The sequence below is a fragment of the Branchiostoma floridae genome, chromosome 3, assembly GCF_000003815.2.
Source record: "Branchiostoma floridae strain S238N-H82 chromosome 3, Bfl_VNyyK, whole genome shotgun sequence".
Lineage (NCBI taxonomy): Eukaryota > Metazoa > Chordata > Leptocardii > Amphioxiformes > Branchiostomatidae > Branchiostoma > Branchiostoma floridae.
The window spans coordinates 23,627,883-23,645,254 of NC_049981.1; the positions used below are offsets into that span (position 1 = coordinate 23,627,883).

At 39.1% G+C, this 17,372-nt stretch overlaps 1 protein-coding gene across 1 annotated transcript in view; it reads left to right on the top strand.

Moving 5' to 3' along the window:
• Positions 1-2,509: 2,509 nt before the first annotated feature.
• The window catches only part of LOC118412579 (gamma-aminobutyric acid receptor subunit beta-like), a 32,983-nt gene continuing 18,120 nt past the window's right edge, over positions 2,510-17,372 (top strand). The window contains exons 1-2 of the mRNA XM_035815528.1: positions 2,510-3,016; positions 16,157-16,271. Of these exons, the coding sequence (XP_035671421.1) occupies positions 16,183-16,271 (89 nt within the window). The 5' untranslated portion in view covers positions 2,510-3,016; positions 16,157-16,182. The remainder of the gene's footprint in view (positions 3,017-16,156; positions 16,272-17,372) is intronic.

Below are 17,372 nucleotides of genomic sequence, written 5' to 3' on the forward strand. Positions count from 1 at the left end.
TTAATATTCTTCCTATGGGCCCGGTTCATATTGGGCAAGCTCTGTTTTGACCTGGAATCAATTCACAATATTAGTTCTCTTTTGGGGATAACTTACAGTTTAAATATTGCACTTTTGCGCAGGGGTGACTTGGAACAGTCCAATGTTGCGTGGGAATGGGTATGGCTGAAATATGCTGTATTTGCACCCAAGCAAATGTCGGCCTTTCTAGTTTACTAGGTAATCAATATAAACCACAAAAGTAAGCTCCTAGCTTTAATACGGCCAATGAAATGCTCAGGATAACGTGTTCTTTGTTATCGTTATACGCCTTTACGCACCAATTAGGCTACCAAGAAGCTTTTCCGATATATGAAGTCATGTGAAGGTCATCAATAGAATTAACAAGCAAGTAAGTCAGGAGAAGAACTGTGTACCATTCAGGGGTCTGCACATTTGACTTCCACAAGCGTAGCTCGATTCCTGAACATGCTTCTGGTTAAGAATAATTAGCTCTGTATCACATTTTGCATCATATTGAAAATGCAGATTATGTTTTTAATCGAAAATTTGGATCAATATAGACAGGTTTACACAAACAAACAAATTAGCAAACAAACAAAATAGATACAGTTACATGGCTTTAAATTGTCTTATATACAAGTCTAACACTTGGGAAATAAAACGTTTGTTATTTATGTGTAATTGCATTTGTAAAAGTGGTAAAGTGTAGTCTTAAACGGACGGAAGGAACCACTCCAAAAGGGCGATATACATGTACTTTGTAAGTTTGATATCGCCCCACTTTTCTATATAATCAGACACAGCAAGTAAACTTTATGGATGACATCAGCATTGTTTTCACCTAATTTGGAAACCAGGAAATTTTGCATCCCTCTGAAGGAGTGCTGAATTTGAAAAAAATTCTGCCTGCACAACAAGGATCCAACTGGGAAAATCTCGGCGGTATCTAAGAGTATTGCTCGGTCCCATAGCGTTTAAATCATTGATGATTCATCATCTGCAAGAGCGATTATTGTTCTGGTAGTTCGCCGAGGCAGTTGTGAATAATATCCTTGTGAGAGAATTCAATACCGTCAACTCAATAACAGTAGAGAGGCTCCTAATGTACCCGACATGAAATACTGGGATTCTCGTTAGTTTGGCAACTATCCAGATAGACGCTACTTTATATCATCGAAAACCAATACAATTATGTCGGGTGGAAATCTGCACTTACCAATAATAGACGATTTATGAGATCCAATGGTTAATTCGTTTGAGGCCAGACGGCGTCCTTAAGGCCTGGGGCATCTTATTGATTTCATTACCTCCATTGGTGTGTTTTTAGTTTTTATCATGATTTAATTAGACGTAACGTGACACAGTTTTCTTTCAAATGTTGTTGAGCCAACAGTCTTAGGTTACAAGAAGACATTTGTTAAACTTAGAACAATATGCGTATATTTACCAGGGAAGGACATATCATTGATATCAACCATATTCCTTTCTAAACTTGCTTTTCATTGTTTTACAGTGACTAATCACACATAATATGTACCAATATTGTACGTTTTTTTTTATTTCAGAGTTTAATGTAATTAATATAAAACGTGAATGAAATAAGTAGCTTTTAATATATTAGAGTCGATTTCGAGTCACCGCGAGACCTGACATTGTCATAATTTACAAATGTTTTCAATTGTTTTCAATTATATGTTCAGGAGATTTTATACAATATTTCTAATGCTATTTGAACTTTCTAAATATTTCCCCGGTCTGTAAAACCTTTGAAATATTCACGATGTGAAACAGAATACTTCTAACAGTTTGTATACAATGGTAACAGCATTTTGTCATTATTTACCATTTTCTACCATTTTTTGTGATATTGGGTCAGTGGACTAGGAAGAAAGCAATTCACACATCCTTGCAAATTACGGTTGGGTGCCATGTCAATGGCCTACCACAAAGGACCCACCAGTGCCCATCAGTGAAATCTAAAAATATACCAGGCAGACAAAAGGGGCTAACTTTTATGGGGCAATAAATCAATTCTACCATTTGGCGAGGTTAACCATTTTTTGTAAATATTTCTAAAAGTGAAAGAATCCTGCAGATGTTTGAAAATGATTGTAAATAAAGATATTTTTGTGTGATCTCTTTCAAAATGATTCCAAAGTATTCAAAGGAATTCAAATAGATTCAAAATTCCATATTAATATTTTTGAAAAAAATTATAATTGTTGGAGCTTAGATATTCTTTTATTCAAAATAATTATAACTTATTACAATTATTTTCTAAAAACCCTCATGGTGTTTCGGAATGGACTCTAATACAAATGAAATGCATATATGATTCATACTATATACTTTGAAATATTTCGTCTGCCATGACGGCATAGTTTGCCTAATTTGCTTCGCAAAAGTATTGCTATGGGCTCATGCAGGGACAGTGCGCATGCGTCTCCTATGCTCTCCCGTCTGTACATGTCCATCATTTTTATAATTTTCCTCTGACCTCGTACCTGTCGCATAAATGGACCATCCTCTCGTAAACAGGTTGTCCTGAGAGACAGAGAGACAGAGGGAAGAAGTAATTTAAATGCTGGAGCAGCGGCGAGGCAGCATCAGCACACGTCTAGATCTGTGGTCGGTTGTTTACATCGCGAGGCAACGACATGCGGCTGGTTCCCTCTACCATATGGTGGCATCAGAAGCTCTCGTAAACCTCAGAAGCTCCCCGACGAGTCCACACATGCAGCCGTAGACTCCGAGACAGGTGCATGTACGAACAGTAGAAGCCCAATAGAACAACATTATAGACGGGAGTCGTGCTTGCAGGAAAGGTCTCGCGCCCAACATTTGTCAAAGTTTCACAGGGGCACCATTATGCTAAATCATTTTCCAGCCTCAGCAGAGATTTGTGCAGTGGACGGCGAAAACGTCACCAATAGAGGCCCGGTGACATAAAGATGAGGAGGCGCCTCGGATGACTTCACGACGTGGTGTCTGTGGACTTTTTCAGCAGCAAAAGGTTAGTTTTCTATTATTTCCCAGTTCGTAATGTATAAAGCTTCTTCAGAAATGGTGCAGCAAACTCTACGTACTGTTAGAATATCCTGACGTAGTCACAAGTAATGCCTCAGTAGTTAGTACGCAGAGGTATTGTGTTGCTGTAGTCGGTTTGTTGCTTGTGGACCACAAGGTCGCGGGTTCGAATTCCAAACAATCTGTCAATGCTATTGCTACAGGACCCAGCTGACAGAATAATGGTAGGGGTGGTTGATTGTTGGAGGTTTTGTATTTTAGCCCCTTTCTATGCTCGAAGTTGAAAAAAAATTCGGTATGAAACTCGTTTCTCGTTTTATGTCACGATTTGTTGGTTGTGCGCAACGAAACAAGTAATCAAACAAGCAAAACAAGCTTTAAATTGTTGTCCACAGCTGGTATAATTACTGCTCAGCAGTGTGGACTCACGCATTACCATGACATGTACACCCCACTGTAATGTTATCAAATCGTACAGACCGCTGGCTAATTTCGAAGAATAAGCTGAGTGATAGTTACGCTCGATTTCTCTATCATCCAGGCAGCTTAACGGCTTTGCTGGGCCCGATTACGCTGCCCCAGCACATCCAACGGTAAAACTCCAGCTTTACAACCCTGTGTTATTAGGCTGACGAATATGCCAATTGTCAACCTAGAATATGACAACAACGCCCATGTCAAGCCACTAGCTCGGCTCACTTAAGTTTATGATGTATATTATAACGTAATTTTGCAATACTAAGCATTTGCTAATGTTTGCACCTGAAAATTTTTGAAAAATGAATCTACAGTAATACAGCCAGAAATGTATCGTTTATAAATGCATTTTGCATATCAATACAACATATTACAGTATGTGTTTCTATATTGGAAGCTGCATGATTCAACAAGGAAGCCAAAATCGTTTTTCAATCAACATTTGGAACGTATACGTTTTAACATAAGGATCTACCTAGATTCAAGTCATGGTGTCACATTTTTTTTCAGTTTGTGTCGATGATCGATCGATAAGATTTACATGGCATGCGATCAAATTTCAATTCTGAACGGAAAACTCTTTACCATGGCCTGTAGAAGCACTGCCAAAGATATTCCAGAGAAATCCGCGGGGAAATTGAGGATGACATAGCGATTTTGTTCGGAAATATAACAATGGCATTGGAAGAGAAGACTTTGCTATGATTGATGACATACGCGCATATGCCAAGAGCTAAGAACATTATTAAATTTCTGAATCAGCCTGCACTGTACCTCGCCCTAGAAATTAAATTCACTGGTTAGATCTGCTGTCAACAACATTAGCTACAGGACAGTTCACAATTTTCTTTCAGTAGAACTATTGGATCCACTATAATTGGTATTGACAGTTTGATGAGCTGGTAGCAACATAGGCAAATGCAAAGATCCAAACCCGCAGGACATTGCACAGGTCGGCTGCTGATATTGCAATGTACTTAGTAAAGACACTTAGTAAAGACCTCATACTTTTGAAAATGCTTTGTTTTACTTTTGAGGCCTTTTCTCACTTAGATTCATCTTGATAATTTCTGAGCTGATCTGGGGCCAATTCCATGTTCTGTGTCCTTTCTGGGACATTTATGGTACCCAACTAACTTCCTGTTAATGTCTCCGACGTTCCTAACATTCAAATGCCAATTACGGAACTGCGAACACACATGACTACAAACAAACAAACAAACAAACACACCAACTGACTATTATACCTCCGTTTCCATGGAGGTAATGAAAAGATGGCTCCAAAGAGTCTACAGAGCTACAAGAAAGTATACCCCATACGATGATACACATATTGGATATGTGACAACTTCCCTTGCCTTTAGCAGTTTTCCGAAAGCGCAGCTGTGCTCTGTGATCCTATAGAACTTTCCATGATAGATTTGCCGGCGTCTCGCCCGAGAGAAGTGCAGCAGGTGCAGGAACATTCTATCATTTCCGTCAAATTTGTAATGAAATGCTTGAGACGAAGCGCAATACTAATACACACACTGGATGACTTTTTTCTTTCAAATGTTGTCTATTTGACAGTTTGATATCATGTATCTAGATTCCTGACACATTTTTATGTCGCCACATGGTAACAGAAACCTTTTATAATATTGAAATCATTTTTTTCTCATCATCCAACTGGAAAACTGGTTGACTTCAGCAGACATCATCTTGACCGAAAATTAAGAAGGCCCAAAGAAATTTGCCAAAGGATCCTAGGAATCAATAGGCCAATCGGCTTCCGAAAGTCATTTGGTTAAACCTTATCTGACTGTCTGACTGCCAGACTTTGTTCATATCCTTCTTAATTTCCTTATTTCCGCTGTTCTAGCCACCAAAGGATTCTCGCAAACACCATCAAAACTAGGCCAATTGCAAAGATGCAGATATTCCCTCATAGTATATTAATGACAGGTCGTCCTGCTTTGAGTGGGCGATGGCTCATAGTACTAGTCCCCGACACTTTCATGTGAAGATACATGCGCCGTTGTAAAATCCATATAAGCCAGCCAAGCTTCCAAGGATTTCACCGGGACTCGTCGTAATTTTCAGGGACTCAGTGCTTATCTTAGCCTCTACGACCAAGGTTGCCTAAGACTTCTTTCCAATAAACATAAACCAGGGACAGCGATCTGTCCGCTATATTTAGAGGCGGTCACTTAAAAGAAGCGCCCGGTAGAAAGCCATGGAATTAAGTCAGTAAGAAGTCTGAGTTGAGTCTGGGACACCAGATATCTTTCAGGTGCAGTTCAGAGGGAGACAGGGGTAGATGCGATAAGAATCTCAATTTAGATTAAAAACTACAACCACTACGTAGCTAATTCTGACTGACAATCTTAAACGTTTCTTTTTAGGAAATAATCTTACCCAAGCTGAAGCGCCACCAACGACATTTGACTGGTTACACAATGTTTGCAATTCTACACGTACAGCCCTTACGCAAGATCCGGGTTAATACAGGATATAAATATGGATATAGTATTCCTTCTAACCACCATGCCCACATCTTAATCATTGGTTAGCGCCTTTATCTTTCCTATCATCTAAGCCTTCGTAATCCAAAGCACTTTTCATCGCCGTCCGGAATGTATATCATTAATATGTAGTTAAAAGCTCTCTCCGCCGAGTATTAGACGCTAAAGCCCGTTATGAATGAGCCCGACGATTGTATCTCCAGCGAAACTGCCACTGCTACGCCTCCAATCGACGTTGACCGTATATCTACCCACAGAACCAACCTGCATCTTCAGCAGCAAGCCACAGAGGCGGTCATGACGACATAGAGTCCATTGATGGATATAGTGCAGACAAAGCGATTATATACACATTGAATGCAACATAATACAATCATATCATATAAAGCACCCTGCAATCTTGATTTCAACTACAACAATAATTAGCTGTGGAGAAAAGTCTGGAATATGTTGGTACACAAATCAGACGGAATACTTACAAGGCAAGTAAAGCGGAGGATCAAATTTTGCTTCATTCTCATCGGATGCAAATTAACCATGTTCCATGATGCCATAAATGTATATGCACTAGATCGTTGTGATTTGTTTCTCTTCTCAAAAATGTTGGACAACATGGCGCGAATTTCAATGCTTTATGGGAAATAGGAACGCCATGACTAAGATGGCTGAGGGAAAAGCCGGACACGCTTTGAACGGGAATAACACGGCAGTAAATACTATGGCAACGTCCTTTAATCTAACTGATGTTGATATCATTCCTTGCAAGCATGCAAACAAGAACTGCAAGGTTTGTTGGAATTCAAAATGTTTGTCATCTTTGATATTTCTTGCAAATATCATCAAGACCATTTCATTTGCAAGGGGACTTTCATTGATAATAGATAATAGAAATAAAGAATTGTCTGCGATACTCTCTTTGAACCTTGGCGAGCAATAGAACTTAAACACTCCGGGCATTGAGTCCAATGAATTTTGCGTCGAGCCTGTAAACGTCTGATAAGCGGGAAAAGCTACATATGTCCTTCTTTTTGAAGGTCAAAGAGGATCATTGAGAATGGGAAAATCCCTTTAAAGCACAGTATAATATTTTCAGAATCCGATGGGACATGCAGCAACTGTTATGCTTTTATGCCTTATGCAATCGTTTACTGGGTTCTATTCATAAGCTTTAAATTCATTTTATCAAACACGATGTTTGTAACAAGATGGCAACTGATTGCGAAGTAATCTTCAAGCTAAATGCGAATCCCCTTTTCGTTAGTTTTTATTTCCTGCTTTGCCATTGAGGGTGGCTGGCCAAACTTTTGCTTTATTAGCATTAATAAATGCATAAAATCATTAGCAGTGAATAAAAACATGCAAGGGAAGACAGAAATCTACTTTTTTCTTGGGCCTCCCCCGAAACGTATGAGAGTATAAGAATGCTAGCGTTACAGTTACAAGCCATGCATACTTAAGCAAAGAAACTTCACTGATGACAGAAACAAGTGAAGCTCATAACAAAGTATATCTAAATACAGCAAAAGCGTGCATATATCAAGGTAATCAAGTCTTGATATCTATGAAGTGAAAGATTAGAATGCAAATGTAATAGTTGAAGTAAACATGCAAGGCATGCTGCCCCAGACACTGATATCTGTAGACTCTCCTGTATACAAACTTAAACATAACATATATCCGACTCACGTACACTTAATACGGGTCACCGGAGGTTGAGTAGAATGCGGCTGGGGACACATTCTCCCCGGTGTCATTTGCAACACGGAATTACCTTCGTCTTTCGTGCAAAAGAGGCATATAGAAAGCTGCATCTTACTCAGGCAACAACAAATCTCTGCAAGGCACAAAGTAATTAACGTTCCCAAAATAGAAAAAGTGCATTCAGGAAATTAGAAAGAATCGCGATTATTCATACTTTTTCAAATGTGTAATTCTTCTCTAAAACAGGTTAACGTTAAGTGCCATCAGATCAATCAGAGTGTGACAAAGCGAACGAATCGTATCCAATCGTTTTGTATAATTGGGTTGGAGATGGCGACTCTTGTAAATTATCTTCAGTTGCAGCGCCTTGGAATATTAGCTGTACTCTCTGCTGAGAGCGCACCGATTCATCTTATATGTCAAAGCTGCTAAATATGTTTAGGCCACGGAATATGCCGTGATTACGGTTACGGTCCAGTTCAGGTCAGTTTTTTTGGCAAAGAGATTTTTGATTTGATTTTGACAAAGAGATCTAACTAATAAATACAGTGTAACAATGTAAAAATGAAATGCATTAGAACACTTTCAGACTGGTACTTTCAACACCACATTGAACAGAGTTGTTGCGCAATTGTACAAATAAAGTAAACAGCGAAGTACTTCATAAACTAATTTCAACTATTAACTTAAAACCATGATCTATGCACAGAGTGTGAAATAAAAGATTATACTTGAAATTTGGTTCTGTTCTCTTGCCACAGGACAACCAACAACGACTTCAGTCACAGGATTCTTGCTAGGGTAGATTTCGTAACCGGAAAAAAGTTGACTTTTCCTAGACCGTGCGCACTGTAAGCATCTACTGTAAAGCGTTTCATGGTTTGAGAAGCATAACCTATACGGATCAGTTCGCCCCTTACGGGTTTGTGTGTGTAAGACTATTAATCATTGGGAATGGTAACATAAGTCTGTCCATGAATCAAAGAACGGCAACGGCCGACCTTCTCAACACAACATCAGTCAAACCATAACCACTCTGACCCAATTGCACCCAGTATAGGAGTTGTGTGCTCTAAACGGATCGCCAAGACATTTTGTCAATACGTGTTCATTGCGACGAGATGAACATCAGATTACGGTAACGATTTGTTCATCGATAAAGATTTACTTTATCCATTCGTTAGACTCAAGTTTCTTTGACCTGTTTTTCTGCTAGTCCTGGTTGCACATTGAAAACAGCGGTGGTTACAGCAATATACGCTAGGACGCTAAAATTGTGCATAAATTAGTCAAACATAAATCAAAGACATACTTATGAGCATAGGAAATAACAATTACTGTTGATTGGGCATTGTTTGAATGATAGAATGTCCTGATCTTAATGCAAGTTTCCTTAATGAGCTTATTCTAAAAGTATTCCAATAAGAAGTTAAGTAATGATGCAAATGGCTAACGATATGATCTTACTCCAGCCATGCAGTTGTATCATACCAAAATTGCTGCCACGACAATCAAGCAAAGTACTCAGCTAGCGATGCGATTCACTGAGACAGTTCAGCCAAGGACGCCATATAACGCCCTTTTTTTAAGCTTAATGCCATTGGCCTCTCATGACGTATCATTACTTACGACGTCTTTTCAGAAGAATGCAAATGTTTTGAGGTCCCCAAACAATTCTAGTTCCGCATGTGATATATACCAAAGGCGCGAGGAACCTCGACTCGGATGGCTGCTTAAGTGAACTACTTTCCGCGACATCAAAATCGAAAGGTCATAGTGTCTCTCTGGCAGCAATTTCGTGTTTTAGTAGATTGCTGCAGGAAACGACTGCACTGCTTACATCGCCTCCCTTTACGAGAAGATCTGTACACGTCTACAGTGAAGTGGATAAGAGACGACTAGTTGAATCAGCAAAATTAACACATTTAACTCTATTCATTTTAACTAAAGTATGGATATTTAGTGATACGCGGAGTTGCTATCGCATACATGAAGGTTACTAATGTCGAAAACCGATGAAGCAGGCAATTTGTAACGACGTCGGCAGCTGAGGGCAGCGGTCATTAAATTCGGATTATGGCCAGTAAATTAGATACACTGCACGGGTTCGTCTGATAGGGTCAGTTGAAGGTGAGAGTCCCCTCATGTTTGCTGGGCCGTGAATACTCGTAACAGGAATAAAGTTCTTATTTAGGTAGCCAGAATTCGGAAAAAATAAGCTGTAAACGATAGGTAAGTTTGAATCAAACTAGCAAGACTGTACACACATGCCTGGCGTCTGTCAATAGTCATCTTATCAACTCAGTTGTCCAACTGAAATCAAAGAGAAAACTATCCACATGGAAAGCTTGAGATTCATAACTATCTAATCATAACAGAAAATATTAATCGTTAACAGCATCATTGTAAAATAAAAATCAATATCAAAAGACGTCGGAACGGTTTCTAGCAATCTGTTATACATGGAAGACCAATAAATCGTTATGTAGCGATTTCTGTTGAACAGCTGGCGACAGTCTGACATGATAGTATTTGGCAAGCGTCAGGGCACGTCGATAATTGCAGTAATGCGTCCCCAATTTGGGAAATTCAAACAATATAAGCCACCAAAGGACACAGTGATTGGAAGGGAATTTCTGTTACTTGATCCAATCTTCCGCACAATTTCTGACCGTTGCCGGTGGTAAGCTACTAGAAAGGTGCTAACACGGTGTGTGGTAATTGGATCAGATTACGACCAATGAATACCTTACCCATCATAAAGTTTCGAACTAGTGGCGAAGCTGTTTGTCGCTGATAGGGTAAAAAGTAAAAACGGTGGCAAAACGTGCCATGAAGTGCTGCGGGCATTGTCAATAATATTTTTTTATGCAACAGATTTTCTCTGCTGTTGGTGGATCCAACCAGAAAAGAACACGCATGTTAAGTTATACTGTTTATTGGTACGAAACTTTTGCTCAATGGGGAACCTTCAAGCTTAAGCAACTGAGTACGTATAGATCTAGGTTTAGATATGAAGAACGTACCTAAGAGATTACTTGATAAGAACCTGCCAACTCACATCTTTATTGCCGGAGTTTCTGCCAAACCCTTATTGCTGAAACACTACCTTTATATGCATGAAAGTGACGATTCAATTTTTGCCAAACGTTTTGAAGAGGACCCCATTTGCGATGGACTAGATATGCAATGTGAGCTTGCAAATTGGCAAAAGAAGGGCACACACAGGGACGCCTTCAACGGAATACAAAATATCTAAAATACCATTCCTTTTGATAGCAGCTGGTGGTACTTGATTAATAATCTATTACAATAAGGAGGTCTTATCTCTTTCCTTTATCAACCCAAGAAAATAGACCAAAATAGAACGAGAAAGAAAGTGAACAACTATATTTCAATCGTAAAATCAAAATCACAGCTTTTTCACTCTCCGGTATCAACAGTGCCATTCCTGCAGCTTCGAAGATGTCTAGGGCCTTGCAGAAATAACTAGAGTTCCACGACCCGATACCTTCGCCAAACGATCCTAACCTTTATAACTGCTGTATCAATTGTGTTTTGTCATTAATTATGCAAATAATTTTCTCATTTTCATAAATTATATTAGTTGATGATCTCCTCCACCAAACAACAGACGTAGACAATCTGTTAAGAAAGAAGGCTTTTATCGCATTTTCTGATAGTTTATGCAAATGAGATCTCGTTTGCATAATCAATGTTCAACGTGTTAACTAAAATGGCATCACAGCATTTTCACATTGATTATGCAAATTAGGTCTCTATTTTGCATAATGTCTATCTATCCATATTCTTCTCCTTTAAATGTCACATGTTGCAATGGTCCTATAATGGAACTGAGCGTGTTAACAAGATTTCCTAATTGATTATGCAAATTAGATACCATTTTGCATAAATGATATGTCATTATATGGATCATCACTTAAGCTATCTATACACCAAAAATCATAACAATCCGTTAACCCCTTCTTGAGTTATTCTCTTTTAAAGTCTGACACTAAACCTGCCCTGCAGTTCCAAAACAAGCTGATAGAGGGCCCAAACCTTCAACACTTACTCTTTGAATCAAGAGCTGTCTACCACTACAAAATCATAGCCACCGGCATGTTCAGCACTCGAGAAGTTCCGCTGCAGTACAATAACAGGCTGCTAAAATCTAATCGTTTCAAGGTCTCACCAGGACCTTTTCACATACCGAATATCAATACAACCCATCCTGGTGTTCTTGAGTTATGTCTACCCAAAACATCACCTTCCTGGCGAAGGTAACAAAAACAACTTGGCTTGCTGTTTTCAAATTGCACCTTCTGTAGCTAGAAAAAATCGAAACATACGACAGTACACTGAACTACCACTCAGTATTTACCCTTGGAAAAAAAGTAACCTTGATTTTATTCAAACTCACAGTAGTCGCTGCTGTAAGCCAACTCATTAATCAAGAACGGCACGCCGACTTGATAGCAGACTAATTCGTTCCACTTCAGCAAACGAGGCGCTGATTAGGGACAAATGTCGAACACATGACTGAATAGGGAAAATCCGTCACTTCATCACTGCAGGAATGGCAACAATGCTTAATCAACTCAAAGTGTGAGGGCAACTATTCGACGGACACTTTAACATATAAAAACAAATCAAACACGGTGCCAACAGAGTGCTACTGGGGAGCAGCGTGCAGTGAGAGTGGGCGTGCAGCAAAGTAAGATATCCGTATCTTTTATTTTTTTCGATTCACTACAGTTTTGAAGCCATTTAGATTCATATGCAAGCATGATTTAAGAAAAAGTTTCCGTGTACAATCTGTGAAATCTGCAATGATGTTGAGTGCGGCTGTTTTAAATCAAAATGTGAAAATACGATATCATGTGTTGTTACCATTTCTGCTTTAAATATGCTGGCCATACCTCCGAACTGACACGATTTCATTTTTATTTCCTTTATTGATTCACAACATAACAGACATACACATAGTGGTAGCCTGAATGGCGTTGGAATGTACAACAAACATATGGCCTGCTCCGTCCGCATATATACATAAGGACAATATAAAATTACACAAATAGTATACAACCCTAACTATTGAGTACCATCATTACCACCATCATTACAAGCTAAGTGTCTATAGTCTTATTGTACAGCTTGATGGCTGTGTGCAGGAAAGAGTTCTGAAGTCTTCAGATGTATATCATATATGATACAAAAATGAAACACTAAGCAAACAAAGGAAAACAATTACCACAACCTTGTCACTAGACGTTGAAGGATGTATTTATGACCACAGCCGGTTCTAATACATGACAAGTAATGAAATATCACAGATTAACAGGTAGAAATGTCAAAAAAGATAGTGTCTTCGTAGCGAACGTGACTTGTTCATGTCATGTCAATTTTTTCGGATCACATATTCCAATATGAAAAGGAGACTACAAGTGTCGTCATTGATTATAGCCCGTTGATTAGTAGACAAGTGTACTTAGTAGGGCTGGGTACCGGTACAGAAAATTCAGGTCCAGGTCCGGTTCAGGTCCAAAGGATCAGGTCCAGGTCCGGACCTGAACCTGGACCTGATGCAGTATGACTCATACCAATGGTCCATTTCACTACAAAGAGATCTGTTTGGTGGAGTATTAGACTTACACTGGCGTTTTCAAATCCTTCAACGCTAACTGCACCTGTACGATTGGCTTTAAAACTTGGTAGAAATTACTATAAACTCTACTCTACTTCACTCTTGTTATTTTCTTCCACCTGCAAGCGCCAAACGTGTGAATGCTTGATAAAATAATCTGTTAATTTTCTAATCGGTCCAACATCCGGTCCACCTAATTTTTTCAGGCCCGGTTTTTCTGGACCGGTCCAATAAGAAAAACCGGTTTTGTACCGGTACCGGTACGCTGTACCGATACCCAGCCCTAGTACTTAGCCATAGGACTTCAAATGAGGCATACACAGTGGGCAAAGTGTTCCATGTATGTTCGTGTTTACTACAATTCTATTGTAAATCTATTTAAGGCAGAGACGCGACGCAAAATAAACCATGCCGGCCTGTCGTTGAATGCCCTAACATTTCACAGCCAATGAATAACGGCTGTGAAATTCACATCGTCCAAAATCTATATGTTAAAATAATTGGTCCACTACAAAGCTTTTCGTGGTTCTAGAATTAGGCGATCCTCTTCCTACTTCTTAGGTGAAAACATGGCTTTAGTAGTCAGCTGTAACATGCGTCTGGACAAAATGGCCAGAATTTTAGATCGTATTATCTGGTGGATCGATAAGTCCGGGGCACAAAGGCTGAATTATTGAGCAGTATCTATGCTTGAAGTACGGAACATTTGATGCCTTTTCCAAAGGACGACTTCCACTACAGTCGCCAGTTCGTTTACAAATGACTGTGAACTATCCTGCAACTACTGTTCAGTAACAACTAAACGGTAAAAACATTTAGTGAATGAACTAGATGTATATTTCTCTGGCACAAATCAACATGTACGGGTTCAATCAAGCATGCAAGGATTTGTATAACATATAATGTACAATGTCCATCAGTGGTTTTACAAAATGCCAATAACCAAATGCTTGGAACTGTACTTGGGGACCTTGTAATGGGCGGGTACTGCGGTGCTGCTTTTCTTTGAACAGTAAAAGCACTTCAAAAAGTATCCTTTTTATGTTTTGAACCCTAACAGTCAACCTGTTGAAACGATGCCTTGAGATAAATTTCTGACAAGGCATTATTCAGGCTGCAGATAAAGAAACTTCCTACACCCTACTTTAAGATAACGCCTAGGAAAAGCACATACAACTCAGGATGGTGCCGCGTGCTTCATCTTCGTCAAACCTTATCTCATGACGCTTTTGATCTGCAGAATTCTTGAGAGGGAGTCAGCTGTCAGTCTCTGCGCATTGAACGCACCCTGCCCACGCCTAATGCGCATATTGAGCACATCCTTATTGTCATGGGATGAAAAGGCTACAAGATATCTTGACATTCAATCACCAAGGCGTACTATAAGTCTCAAGGCGGGTCATACCGCAGGGCTTCTTGCTCCTCGGGCTGTGTCCTTATCTTACAGTGCAGCTGAAATCGAAAGTGTCGTCCTGTGCTGTCACAAAAACATTCGGTTTATGTATGGATCGATGGAAGATGTCAGAATATATAGATGAATGACACACAACAAAATGCTGAAAGTAAGGAAAAACGTCCAGGACAAAGGCTGTTGTTCGCCCTGGATGCGCAATTTCAAAACCTTTCAAAAGTTTTAGCATTAGAAAGTGTTTCATATCTAAAAGCGAGGCAGACATGTGTACCGATTATTTAAAGGAGTCCTAAACTCCACAAGAGGGTGTTATTTTCCGATAGATATTAATTCTAGGGAGTAAAACATGCATGTGACTTCAAATTATACGATAAAATACACATTAGTCTCGCGTACACCAAAAACCATTCAGTATTGTTCTAAACTCCCCACGTACTCTTTAATTCAATTATGTAAGCTCAGCCTATGGCTGAATACAATGTGTCCTACATGGCCTGACAAAAGTTCAGTTACAAAACCAATTTGAGGGGTGATGTTCAAAACTCATATTGTTTTGTGTTGTCTAATGTCAGGTGAACAATTGGCCGTCTTGGTGTGCACATCGCCCCTCATTAATGCCGAAAATATCCACGATGAAGGAAGTGTCTTTACGTATAGGAAACGCATGGGTAGGGTCTGCATGGGTTTAATTAGATTTATAAACACACCTCGTGTAATTCACCACAAATGAAATCCCGCAAAAAGGTTGCTGATTGTGACTTCAATGATACCTAGCCTATTGGAAAATAACACCCCCTTCTGGAGTTTAGGACCCCTTTAATGATTATCAGTAAACTTAACGATAAGTGGTAACAACAGCCAAACCACACTTATATGGTTTATTTTCAGCTATATACGTTAGGTGTTGTTTCAGCTTTTGTTTCTTATTCAGATTATCAACCATTGTCACTAAAAGAAATTGCCACTTCAACAATGACAGGATTGATTGACAATGCGATTAGAATGTCATGATATTATCTTTTTCCATGTTTGTTAGTGGCAAAAGAAGCGGGCAGTAGTGAAGAATTAACTTAAGTATTAACTAGGCGCTATACATCAGCCCAAAGTTGTCATCCAAAAGGCACCCGGAGCTGATGACAAATTGTCCTTAGTTATCTCCTACACACAAAAATGCAGGCGTCGATGAACCTTGCCTCTAGCTAAGAGTTCAACAAGCAGCAACCTCTCCTTCAATCCATCATTCAAGATTTAGTACTAGCATTTATGTATCCTTGTGGACTAAAAGTGATTGCTAATCAGTTATTTATGTTAGATCGTCTTGTGGGACGGTATTTTGTCCATACATGCATGTATATTTAAGACATATTGTCTATCATTGCCTCTCAGGGTTACCTGACAGACGAATAGCTAAGATGGCGGGAACCAAGGCTTTTCTGGTCGACTTTGTGCTGGGACTGGCTATGATGAAAACAATCATTTCATCTTCCGAAGGGAAACAAAGGTAAGATGAAGTCCAAAATATAAGCTTGGATTCAGAATGGCGACGGGTATGGTTAAATGTGTTGTTTTATGGCCATACGTCACCATAAGTTGGATTTGAATGGTAATGATGTACATTTTAGTTTACCTTTAGTTAGACATTAAAATGGATTTTGCAAACACTTCTTCAAATATACATTGCTTATGTGGGCATATATTATATGTAATAGCTACCTAATTTTGAAAATAGATTATATGTACGTATATTACATGAATGACTAAAATTCTACAAGGCACATGCGATATCCAAATCGGAAATCCATGATCAAAAAGACGATATACACAAGAGTTTTAAAGATAAACGCCATTATAGACAGACATAACTGTTAATAGGAAAAATAAACTTTGGGCAAAGTTGCAGATCAGGCTACAAACGAGGACGTTGATTTGTATGACCACTCTAATTAATTTACAAACTTTCCAATTTTACGCCTTCATGGTTTAGCAGCGACGCTTTATTGGACTGGGTAATTTATTGATAGTTGTTGTAAGTAAACATTTATCAAGGCGACCGTTTTAACGGTACCAAGTAAAACTCTTCAAACTGAACCGTATATATAAAGCATGCATAGCGAGCATCTTATATCTGATGACGATTTAGTTTATGGCTGGCCCGTGGCAGATGGCATTTTTATCGTGGCTTTTATCTTTAGTGAGAAACGACCTTAGTGGCATGATGTTTCAGGAAGGCTTGCCCTCACGAGAGCTATTGGGTAAAAATTGCATGATGCAGTAGAGTAGACCAACATATATCGTAGGAAGATGGGAGCCGTGCCAAAGGAAAGGGTCTTCTGGTAATGGAATAAATTAAGTCTGCATGTGTGAGTGTGTGTGTGTGTGTGTGTGTGTGTGTGTGTGTGTGTGTGTGTGTGTGTGTGTGTGCTCACCTCACTATAAGAAAACATTATCAATCCATTCATTCAAACTCTAATTTTCATACAGGCGCCAAGAATTTTCAAATCCAGTGTGTGATGTTACTAACAATTGAAATATTGAATAAGTAGCGCCTTTCGTCATTAGTTAAAAAAGGGGATATTTTATAACACAATACATAGAGAATACT